The sequence below is a fragment of the Oncorhynchus kisutch genome, unplaced genomic scaffold (assembly GCF_002021735.2).
Source record: "Oncorhynchus kisutch isolate 150728-3 unplaced genomic scaffold, Okis_V2 scaffold918, whole genome shotgun sequence".
NCBI lineage: Eukaryota > Metazoa > Chordata > Actinopteri > Salmoniformes > Salmonidae > Oncorhynchus > Oncorhynchus kisutch.
Genome location: NW_022262863.1, coordinates 79,373 through 91,379, shown reverse-complemented (window position 1 = coordinate 91,379; position 12,007 = coordinate 79,373). Strand labels below are relative to the sequence as shown.

The 12,007-nt window shown below is 45.4% G+C and overlaps 1 protein-coding gene across 1 annotated transcript; it reads right to left on the bottom strand.

Annotated features, from left to right (window-relative positions):
• Positions 1-2,617: 2,617 nt before the first annotated feature.
• Positions 2,618-11,952, bottom strand: LOC109884442 (prolactin-like). The gene is made up of 4 exons (XM_031817032.1): positions 11,938-11,952; positions 9,461-9,640; positions 4,976-5,155; positions 2,618-3,328 (listed from the first exon to the last, which is right to left on the bottom strand). The coding sequence occupies exons 1-4, from the start codon at positions 11,950-11,952 to the stop codon at positions 3,128-3,130; spliced, it is 576 nt and encodes a 191-aa protein (XP_031672892.1). The 3' UTR covers positions 2,618-3,127.
• Between the last annotated feature and the right edge of the window lie 55 nt (positions 11,953-12,007).

Genomic DNA, 12,007 nt, shown 5'->3' with positions numbered 1-12,007 from the left:
ATAGTTTTGACAAGTCGGTTAGGGCATCTACTTTGTGCATGACACAAGTAATTCTTCCAACAATTGTTAACAGACAGACTATTTCACTTATAATTCACTGTATCACAATTCCTGTGGGTCAGAAGTTTAAAGCTTGGAAAATTCCAGAAAATTCTAAATCATGGTTTTAGAAGCTTCTGATAATTTGAGTCAATCGGAGGTGTACCTGTGGATGTATGTCAAGGCCTACCTTCAAACTCAGTGCCTCTGCTTGACATCATGGGAAAAGGAAAATAAATCAGCCAAGACCTCAGAAAAGAATTGTGTGGACCTCCACAAGTCTGGTTCATCCTTTCCAAATGCCTGAAGGCACCACGTTCATCTGTACAAACAATAGTACGTACGCAAGTATAAACACCATGGGACCACGTAGCCGTCATACCGCTCAGGAAGGAGACGCGTTCTGTCTCCTAGAGATGAACGTACTTTGGTGCGAAAAGTGCAAATCAATCCCAGAACAACAGCAAAGGACCTTGTGAAGATGCTGGAGGAAACAGGTACAAAAGTATCTATATCCACAGCTAAACAAGTCCTATATCAACATAACCTAAAACGCCGCTCAGAAAGGAAGAAGCCACTGCTCCAAAACCGCCATATAAAAGCCAGACTACAGTTTACAACTGCACATGGGGACAAAGATTGTACTTTTTTGGAGAAATGTTCTCTGGTATGGTGAAACAAAAATATAACTGTTTGGCCATAATGACCATCGTTATGTTTGGAGGAAAAAGGGGAAGACTTGCAAGCCGAAGAACACCATCCCAACCGTGAAGCACGGGGGTGGCAGCATCATGTTGTGGGGGTGCTTTGCTGCAGGAGGGACTGGTGCACTTCACAAAATAGATGGCATCATGAGGTAGGAAAATTATGTGGATATATTGAAGCAACATCTCAAGACATCAGTCAGGAAGTTAAAGCTTGGTTGCAAATGGGTCTTCCAAATGGACAATGACACCAAGCATACTTCCAAATTTGTGGCAAAATGGCTAAAGGACAACAAAGTCAAGGCATTGGAATGGCCATCACAAAGCCCTGACCTCAATCCTATAGAACATTTGTGGGCAGAACTGAAAAAGCGTGTGTGAGCAAGGTCAACATTAGATCATTCAGAGATCCTCACTGAACTTCTGGAGCGAGTTTGCTGCACTGAAAGTAAAGGGGCTGAATAATTTTGCACGCCCAATTTTTCAGTTTTTGATTTGTTAAAAAAGTTTGAAATATCCAATAAATGTCGTTCCACTTCATGATTGTGTCCCACTTGTTGTTGATTCTTCACAAAAAAATACAGTTTTATATCTTTATGTTTGAAGCCTGAAATGTGGCAAAAGGTCGCAAAGTTCAAGGGGGCCGAATACTTTCGCAAGGCACTGTACAAAAGTATTTGGGCACCCCTTCAAATGAGTGGATTCGGCTATTTCAGCCACACCGTTCCCGACAGGTGTATATAGTCAAGCACACAGCCATGCAATCTCCATAGACAAACATTGGCAGTAGAATGGCCGTACTGGTGAGATCAGTGACTTTCAACGTGGCACCATTACAGGATGCCACCTTTCCAACATGTCAGTCGGTCAAATTTCTGCCCTGCTAGAGCTGCCGCGGTCAACTGTAAGTGCTATTATTGTGAAGTGGAAACATCTCTGAGCACACAAGGCCACACAAGCTCACAGAAATGGGCCGCTGAGTTCTGAAGCACGCGTAACGCGTAAAAGTAATCTGTCTTCGGTAGCAACACTCAGTATCGAGTTCCAAACTGCCTCTGGAAGCAACGTCAGCGCAAGAACTGTTCTTTGGGAGCTTCATGACATAGGTTTCCATGGCCGGGTTTGGCGGATGCCAGGAGAACGCTACCTGCCCAAATATATAATGCCTACTGTGAAGTTTGGTGGAGGAGGAATAATGGCCTGGGGCAGTTTTTCTTGATTCGGGGCTCCTTAGTTCTAGTAAAGGGAAATCTTAAAAGTGAGGTCCATACAGAAATGGTTTGTTGAGATCGGTGTGGAAGAACTTGACTGGCCTGCACAGAACCCTGACCTAAACTCCATCGAACACCCTTGGGATAAATTGGAATGCTGACTGCGAGCCAGATCTAATCGCCCAACATCGGCGTCCGACATCACCAATGCTCTTGTGGCTGAATGGAAGCAAGTCCCCGCAGCAATGTTCTAACAGCTAGTGGAAAACCTTCCCAGAAGAGTGGAGGCTGTTATAGCAGCCTCCACTTGGTACGTCAAACCCAGTAAACCTCATGCACACACACACACACACACAATCAATCAATCACAATAGAGTTCTGAGTTCTGATTTTGTCACAATGTATTTATTTGAAAGAACATTTCATGTCTAGTTGGTCTTAGAAATAAAAAATAAACAACATTAGTTAATTTCCATGAATTTCTTTCTGAGTTACAGCCCATCTCCCTCTTGAAACTGTACATTTAAAACATGAAATGGATTAATTATATGAAACATGCATGTACTCTAAACCTAAAGGTGATATGGTCATGGCAGTATTTATGATATTCTACTCCAGTGGCTCTGCCCCCAAACTCTGAGGGAAAATTCAAGTTTTCATCATCAAGATAAGTTACATACAGGTGTAGGATTTAATTTGAGCCAGTTTTCTACAGCAGGAAAATAATCCTGCAGCAAAGTAAATGTGAATTATTACGTGGATTATAATTCATGATATTTTTTGTATGGCTTGACACATTTGTCGTTAGGGAAAATCAAGTCTGAAATTTCAAAGTGAAAATGACGAACTTTAGAAGCCTTTTTGAAACCTCAAATACACTACATGTTTAAATGGACTGCATTGCAGGAAAGTTCTCCTGCAACAGGGTGATCAGATTAAGATCGTACATCTGTACTATATTTCTCTGTGACATGACATAAATACAGTACATAGAAGACATTAAGATGTTGTCGCTGGTGGAAGTTATCGTTGGACTTGTCAGGAGGAGGAAAGTGCCACAGTCCCAGTCTCTTCTCCCGGTCTTATCATCGTGTCTATTCATGATGTGTCCTTGATTTCCTTGATTGACACGGTAGCTTGTGAAAGTCACGCCTCTTGTCTTGTCTTCACATCTCAGCATCCGTTCTCAGGTACGATCCTGCACTTGAGGATCTTCAGATAGTTCTGGACCTTGTTGGAGTCCCGTCTGAAGCAGTAGAGTAGGTCGTGGTCGCTCATGGCCTGGGACTCTCCGCTGGTGTCTGACGAGGGGTCCAAGGCCTCAGGGGAGGACAGGCCACTCAGGGAGTTACTGATCATCCCCAGGTGCTGCATCTGAGAGAGAGGGACACAGACAGTGGATTGTTAGAGATAAGGAATTTTACTTTCTGTACATATTGCAAAAGGAGGTGTGTGTGTGTGTGTGTCTTCTCTCGTGAGTTATCACATGCCAACCCAGTAGCAGAGCGAGGATTGTCTAGTAACATCCTGGTTGGCATCTGCAATCGTCACTGACTCAGTGATGGTGTCAACATCAGTCTACACAATGTCACTAGGGATCAAGCTGCTATAGGACTCTGTTTTCACTATAATATGCTCAAGGCTAACTCTGTCTTATTTGCTTTAATTAGCTTTCTCTCTCCCACTATCTATATCTTTATTTCATTCTCTCTCTCACACTCACTCACTCACTGTCACTATAGTATGTATGCTCAAGGCTAACTCTGCCTATTTGCTTTCTCTCTCTCTCTCTCTCTCTCTCTCTCTCTCTCTCTCTCTCTGTCTCTGTCTCTCTGTCTTTCTCCCCCCATCTCTGTGATTCATTCAGTGTCATACACACTTCGCCATCTGTGAGACATTTCACATTATAACTCTTACATAAAACCATAGGCAATGTTTAACATAATCATCTTAACAAACAGTAATGATGGATTCAAGTGATGATTCTTTTCTAGAATTGAGCCTCAGTCAAGTAGAAATGTTTGTGTAGAAGGATCTGCCCCCTTTTTTTACATTGTTGCCTAAAATGACATACTGCCGGTAGCTCAGGACCTGAAGCAAGGACATTCATATTCTTGATACCATTTGAAAGGAAACCCTTTGAAGTTTGTGTAAATGTGAAATGAAATGTAGTAGAATATAACACATTAGATCTGGTAAAAAACATGCATTTTTTTGTACCATCATCTTTGAAATGCAAGAGAAATGCATTTTTCCAGTCCAGGCACTATTTAGATGTTGGCCACTAGATGGCAGCAGTGTTTGTGCAAAGTTTTTCGACTTTTATTTTTACTAGGCAGTCAGAACAAATTCTTATTTTCAATGACGGCCTAGGAACAGTGGGTTAACTGCCTTGTTCAGGGGCAGAACGACAGAATTTGTGACCATGTCAGCTCGGAGATTTGAACTAGCCCAACGCTCTAACACTAGGCTACCCTGCCGCCCCGACTGATCCAATGAACCATTGCATTTATGTTCAAAATGTTGTATTAAGACTGCCCCAAATGTGCTGAATTGGTTATTAATAACTTTTCATGTTCATAACTGTGCACTCTCCTCAAACAATAGCATGGTATTATTTGAGTGTATTAGCTACTGTAAATTGGACAGTGCAGTTAGATTAACAAGAATTTAAGCTTTCTGCCAATATCAGATATGTCTATGTCTGTGAAATTTTCTTGATACTTACAACCTCATGCTATCGCATTAGCTATGCTAGCTCAACCGTCCCATACCCTATCAGCCACCTTCTCCCCCCATCTTCCTCTTTGCCCTATCAGCCACCTTTCCCTCCATCTTTCTCTTAACCTACAGCCACCTTCACTTATCTTCCTCTTACCTTATCAGCCACTATCTCCCCCCGTCTTCCTCTTACCCTATCAGCCACCTTCTCCCCCTGTCTTCCTCTTACCCTATCAGCCATCTTCTCCCCCATCTTCCTCTTACCCTATTCAGCCATCTTCTCCCCCGTCTTTCTCTTACCTTATCAGCCACCTTCTCGACTCCCTTGCGGAGCTCGTGCACCATGTAGCTCATCTCCAGTGCTTTGTTGGAGCTGAAGTTGTTGAAGTCATCCTGGTGAACCATGTTCTGGTGGAACTGCCACAGAGGATCCTTCCATGCTACCAGCAGCTTCAGAATCACCTCCGTTAACTCCTCTCTCTGAGGAGAGAGAGAGAGAGCAAGTAGAATTGTATGTTCTTGTAGAGTTGGTTATTGAGTGTTGAAAGAGAGAAGACAGACACAAGCAAAGACATAGAAGCAGTCTACATCTGGAGACAGACATGGGTACTACAGGAAGCAGAGAGGGGTAGTACCATCAGGGAACAGACAAGGTTACTACAGGAAGCAGAGAGGGGTAGTACTCTCAGGGAACAGACAAGGTTACTACAGGAAGCAGAGAGGGCAGTACCATCAGGGAACAGACAAGGTTACTACAGGAAGCAGAGAGGGGTAGTACCATCAGGGAACAGACAAGGTTACTACAGGAAGCAGAGAGGGGTACTACCATCAGGGAACAGACAAGGTTACTACAGGAAGCAGAGAGGGGTACTACCATCAGGGAACAGACAAGGTTACTACAGGAAGCAGAGAGGGGTAGTACCATCAGGGAACAGACAGGTTACTACAGGAAGCAGAGAGGGGTAGTACCATCAGGGAACAGACAAGGTTACTACANTCTCTCGTCTGTGTGTGTGTCTCTCTCTGTGTCTTTGTGTGTGTGTGTGTGTGTCTGTATCTCTCTCACTCTTTCTCTGTCTCTCTCTCTCTCTCTCTGGTGTCTCTCTGTGTGTGGTCTCTCTCTGTGTCTTTGTGTGTGTGTGTGTGTGTATCTCTCTCACTTTTTCTCTGTCTCTCTCTATCGCTCTCTCTCTGTGTCTCTCTGTGTGTGTCTCTCTCTGTGTCTTTTTGTGTGTGTGTGTGTATCTCTCACTTTTTCTCTGTCTCTCTCTCGCTCTCTCTCTGTGTCTCTCTGTGTCTTTGTGGTGTGTGTGTGTGTGTATCTCTCTCTCTTTCTCTGTCTCTCTCTCGCTCTCTCTCTGTCTTCTGTGTGTGTCTCTCTCTGTGTCTTTGTGTCTTTGTGTGTGTGTGTGTGTGTATCTCTCTCACTCTTTCTCTGTCTCTCTCTCGCTCTCTCTCTGTGTCTCTGTGTGTGTCTCTCTCTGTGTCTTTGTGTGTGTGTGCTGTGTGTATCTCTCTCTCTCCCTGTCTCTCTCCGCTCTCTCTCTGTGTCTCCCTGTGTGTGTCCTCTCTCTGTGTCTTTGTGTGTGTGAGTGTGTGTGTATCTCTCACTTTTTCTCTGTTCTCTCTCTCACACTTCTCTCTCTGTGTCTCTCTGTGTATGTCTCTCTCTGTGTCTTTGTGTGTGTGAGTGTGTGTGTATCTCTCTCTCTCTCCCTCTGTCTCTCTCTCGCTCTCTCTCTGTGTCTCGCTGTGTGTGTCTCTCTCTGTGTCTCCTCTGTGTATCTCTCTCCTCTCCCTCTGTTCTCTCTCTCGCTCTCTCTCTGTGTCTCTCTGTGTGTATCTCTCTCTCTCCCTCTGTCTCTCTCTGGCTCTCTCTCTCTGTGTCTCTCTGTGTGTGTTCTCTCTCTGTGTCTTTGTGTGTGTGAGTGTGTGTGTATCTCTCTCTCTCTCTGTGTCTCTCTGTGTGTGTCTCTCTCTGTGTCTTTGTGTGTGTGAGTGTGTGTGTATCTCTCTCTCTCCCTCTGTCTCTCCTAGATGTATCCTGTCCTAACCTGTGTGTGTATGACTACCTTGAGGGCATAGTAAATGTTTTGTTTTGTAAAGTTAAGACGTCATGCAATTAGTTTACTTGGCTGATCAAAGAACAAATGGCATTCTTAGAGGGGAAAACAATGTCATGAGTCATTCCATACACACACGCACGCACACACACACACACACACACACGCACGCACGCACGCACACACGCACACGCACACACACACACACGTTTGTTTTACTATCCTTGTGGGTACCAAACCAAAAAGGTTAGAGGGCTACATTCAAAATCCGATTTCCCCTAAACCTTACCCTAACATTAACCCTAACTCAAAACCTACCCCCTAACCCTAATTATAACCCTAACCCCTTTTTTCTTTGTGGGGACCGGCGAAATGTCCCCACTTGTCTGAATTTTCCTTGTTTTTCTATCCTTGTGAGGATTTCTGGTCCCCACAGGGAAGCTAAAACCAAACATACACACACAGCTCTTTCTAATGATAAACTGTTTGGATGAGTCTGTTGTACGCTTTTCAATTATCATGTTCCGACGGCCTTCCAATGGCAATTTAGGTCATTACTTATTCTAATGTCTTTATTTTGTCTTGGCTAATGAATGTGAAGAGCGACTGACGCAATATGAGCTTATATTAGCTCATTTAGCATCTGTCATGGCTTTGTATTGAGATCATAGCTAAGACCCAAATTAGACTGACACAGGAAGTGCCTGGGTGTTTAAGAAACAGTGTGTGCCAGTGTCATCCTGTCCCCCGTTCCCCATCTTTCTGTGGGTCCTCAAGCAGCCCCTTTCCCCCCTGCCCATCTGATCCCCCCTCCGCCTCTCTGCTACCCGACCCCCAGCGCGTCGTCCCTCGTTCCCTTCCATCGTGTTTCTATGGGTCCTGTCCCATCTGATCCCCCCTCCGCCTCTCTGCTACCCGACCCCCAGCGCGTCGTCCCTCGTTCCCTTCCATCGTGTTTCTATGGGTCCTGTCCCATCTGATCCCCCCCTCCGCCTCTCCGCTACCCGACCCCCAGCGCGTCGTCCCTCGTTCCCTTCCATGGTGTTTCTATGGGTCCTGTCCCATCTGATCCCCCCCTCCGCCTCTCCGCTACCCGACTCCCAGCGCGTCGTCCCTCGTTCCCTTCCATCGTGTTTCTATGGGTCCTGTCCCATCTGATCCCCCCCTCCGCCTCTCCGCTACCCGACCCCCAGCGCGTCGTCCCTCGTTCCCTTCCATCGTGTTTCTATGGGTCCTGTCCCATCTGATCCCCCCCTCCGCCTCTCCGCTACCCGACCCCCAGCGCGTCGTCCCTCGTTCCCTTCCATCGTGTTTCTATGGGTCCTGTCCCACTGTCTTATTTTCTCCCTGCGTCACTTGGGAAACATATGTTAAAAGCCTGGCAGCCTGAGCCAATGACTCCCGACTGAAGTACTAGAAGTCGCCTTTGATCAGTGGAGCCGCCAGTCAGTAGGCAGCCGGACCGTGTCTGAGCGTCATACCCACTGCATGGCACACACTGGAGCCCCGGGCGTGTCTAGGAGAAGTCTGACGCAGACACAGAGCTGCCAGAGCGGAGCTCCTAGGAAGGATATGGATTCATTTGTTTCAGCAGCATGACGGTTTTCAGTGTAAGGGTGTGTAATGTTACCATCAGTGCTCTCACAGAGTTTGACTCACTCCCAGCTGCGTGTATAGCCTCTGCACGTGCAAGCTTCGAGCTTCAATGCGTTGATCATGAAATTGGGTCATTCCGAACTTCATCCGCAACGCCAAACTCCATTCTGTTGGCCTCGAGCGATACTTCTCCTTGTAGCCCTCTAACCTTTTCAGTGTGCGCAAGCCCTGGCTAGACGGAGAAGCCCTGGCTAGACGGAGAAGCCCTGGCTAGACGGAGAAGCCCTGGCTAGACGGAGAAGCCCTGGCTAGACGGAGAAGCCCTGGCTAGACGGAGAAGTTTCGCTCCAACAGAATGGAACATAATGCTGCAGATAAAGTTTGGAATGACACAATGTCATGTGTACAACATAAAGGCCTGCATCACTACAAGTATTTGGGTGTTTTTGGAGCCTTTGTTCATGTTTTATCTGTGCCCCTCCAACTGCAGAACAAGCATGAGGATGTCTATCGCTGTTTAGAGACGTTTCTCAAAGTCAAAGAGTGTCTGGATGATACTATAACATGTCATCCAAAATACAGATTGTTTCAGAAAAGGGAGCTTGTCCTTTAATCCATTCTTTGCCTCTGCCACGAGGTGTTCAATCTGATCCACAGAACACAAAGTGTTAGTACATCTGATTCAACTATTTAACCAATCATAGTCTTCAATCAACATTTCATTAGTTAGACTGAGTTTGTTGCAGCATCGGCTGGAGTAAAAGCCTGCATCCATGACACTTAGCAGATACCTTTGGCCAGTGGTTCTCAACTCCAGTCCTCCAGTACCCTCAAATACACTACATTTCCTGCAACAGGGTGATCAGATTAAGATCTTACATCTGTACTATATTTCTCTGTGACATGACATAAATACAGTACATAGAAGACATTAAGACGTTGTCGCTGGTGGAAGTTATCGTTGGACTTGTCAGGAGAAGGAAAGTGCCACAGTCCCAGTCTCTTCTCTCGGTCTTATCATCGTGTCTATTCATGATGTGTCCTTGATTTCCTTGATTGACACGGTAGCTTGTGAAAGTCACGCCTCTTGTCTTGTCTTCACATCTCAGCATCCGTTCTCAGGTACGATCCTGCACTTGAGGATCTTCAGGTAGTTCTGGACCTTGTTGGAGTCCCGTCTGAAGCAGTAGAGTAGGTCGTGGTCGCTCATGGCCTGGGACTCTCCGCTGGTGTCTGACGAGGGGTCCAAGGCCTCAGGGGAGGACAGGCCACTCAGGGAGTTACTGATCATCCCCAGGTGCTGCATCTGAGAGGGAGGGACACAGACAGTGGATTGCCAGAGATAAGGAATTTTACTTTCTGTATATACAGTTGAAGTCAGAAGTTTACATACATACATACTTAGGTTGGAGTCATTAAAACTTGTTTTTCAACCACTCCACAAATTTCTTGTTAACAAACTATAGTTTTGACAAGTCGGTTAGGGCATCTACTTTGTGCATGACACAAGTAATTCTTCCAACAATTGTTAACAGACAGACTATTTCACTTATAATTCACTGTATCACAATTCCTGTGGGTCAGAAGTTTAAAGCTTGGAAAATTCCAGAAAATTCTAAATCATGGTTTTAGAAGCTTCTGATAATTTGAGTCAATCGGAGGTGTACCTGTGGATGTATGTCAAGGCCTACCTTCAAACTCAGTGCCTCTGCTTGACATCATGGGAAAAGGAAAATAAATCAGCCAAGACCTCAGAAAAAAATTGTGTGGACCTCCACAAGTCTGGTTCATCCTTTCCAAATGCCTGAAGGCACCACGTTCATCTGTACAAACAATAGTACGTACGCAAGTATAAACACCATGGGACCACGTAGCCGTCATACCGCTCAGGAAGGAGACGCGTTCTGTCTCCTAGAGATGAACGTACTTTGGTGCGAAAAGTGCAAATCAATCCCAGAACAACAGCAAAGGACCTTGTGAAGATGCTGGAGGAAACAGGTACAAAAGTATCTATATCCACAGCTAAACAAGTCCTATATCAACATAACCTAAAACGCCGCTCAGAAAGGAAGAAGCCACTGCTCCAAAACCGCCATATAAAAGCCAGACTACAGTTTACAACTGCACATGGGGACAAAGATTGTACTTTTTTGGAGAAATGTTCTCTGGTATGGTGAAACAAAAATATAACTGTTTGGCCATAATGACCATCGTTATGTTTGGAGGAAAAAGGGGAAGACTTGCAAGCCGAAGAACACCATCCCAACCGTGAAGCACGGGGGTGGCAGCATCATGTTGTGGGGGTGCTTTGCTGCAGGAGGGACTGGTGCACTTCACAAAATAGATGGCATCATGAGGTAGGAAAATTATGTGGATATATTGAAGCAACATCTCAAGACATCAGTCAGGAAGTTAAAGCTTGGTTGCAAATGGGTCTTCCAAATGGACAATGACACCAAGCATACTTCCAAATTTGTGGCAAAATGGCTAAAGGACAACAAAGTCAAGGCATTGGAGTGGCCATCACAAAGCCCTGACCTCAATCCTATAGAACATTTGTGGGCAGAACTGAAAAAGCGTGTGTGAGCAAGGTCAACATTGGATCATTCAGAGATCCTCACTGAACTTCTGGAGCGAGTTTGCTGCACTGAAAGTAAAGGGGCTGAATAATTTTGCACGCCCAATTTTTCAGTTTTTGATTTGTTAAAAAAGTTTGAAATATCCAATAAATGTCGTTCCACTTCATGATTGTGTCCCACTTGTTGTTGATTCTTCACAAAAAAATACAGTTTTATATCTTTATGTTTGAAGCCTGAAATGTGGCAAAAGGTCGCAAAGTTCAAGGGGGCCGAATACTTTCGCAAGGCACTGTACAAAAGTATTTGGGCACCCCTTCAAATGAGTGGATTCGGCTATTTCAGCCACACCGTTCCCGACAGGTGTATATAGTCAAGCACACAGCCATGCAATCTCCATAGACAAACATTGGCAGTAGAATGGCCGTACTGGTGAGATCAGTGACTTTCAACGTGGCACCATTACAGGATGCCACCTTTCCAACATGTCAGTCGGTCAAATTTCTGCCCTGCTAGAGCTGCCGCGGTCAACTGTAAGTGCTATTATTGTGAAGTGGAAACATCTCTGAGCACACAAGGCCACACAAGCTCACAGAAATGGGCCGCTGAGTTCTGAAGCACGCGTAACGCGTAAAAGTAATCTGTCTTCGGTAGCAACACTCAGTATCGAGTTCCAAACTGCCTCTGGAAGCAACGTCAGCGCAAGAACTGTTCTTTGGGAGCTTCATGACATAGGTTTCCATGGCCGGGTTTGGCGGATGCCAGGAGAACGCTACCTGCCCAAATATATAATGCCTACTGTGAAGTTTGGTGGAGGAGGAATAATGGCCTGGGGCAGTTTTTCTTGATTCGGGGCTCCTTAGTTCTAGTAAAGGGAAATCTTAAAAGTGAGGTCCATACAGAAATGGTTTGTTGAGATCGGTGTGGAAGAACTTGACTGGCCTGCACAGAACCCTGACCTAAACTCCATCGAACACCCTTGGGATAAATTGGAATGTTGACTGCGAGCCAGATCTAATCGCCCAACATCGGCGTCCGACATCACCAATGCTCTTGTGGCTGAATGTAAGCAAGTCCCCGCAGCAATGTTCTAACAG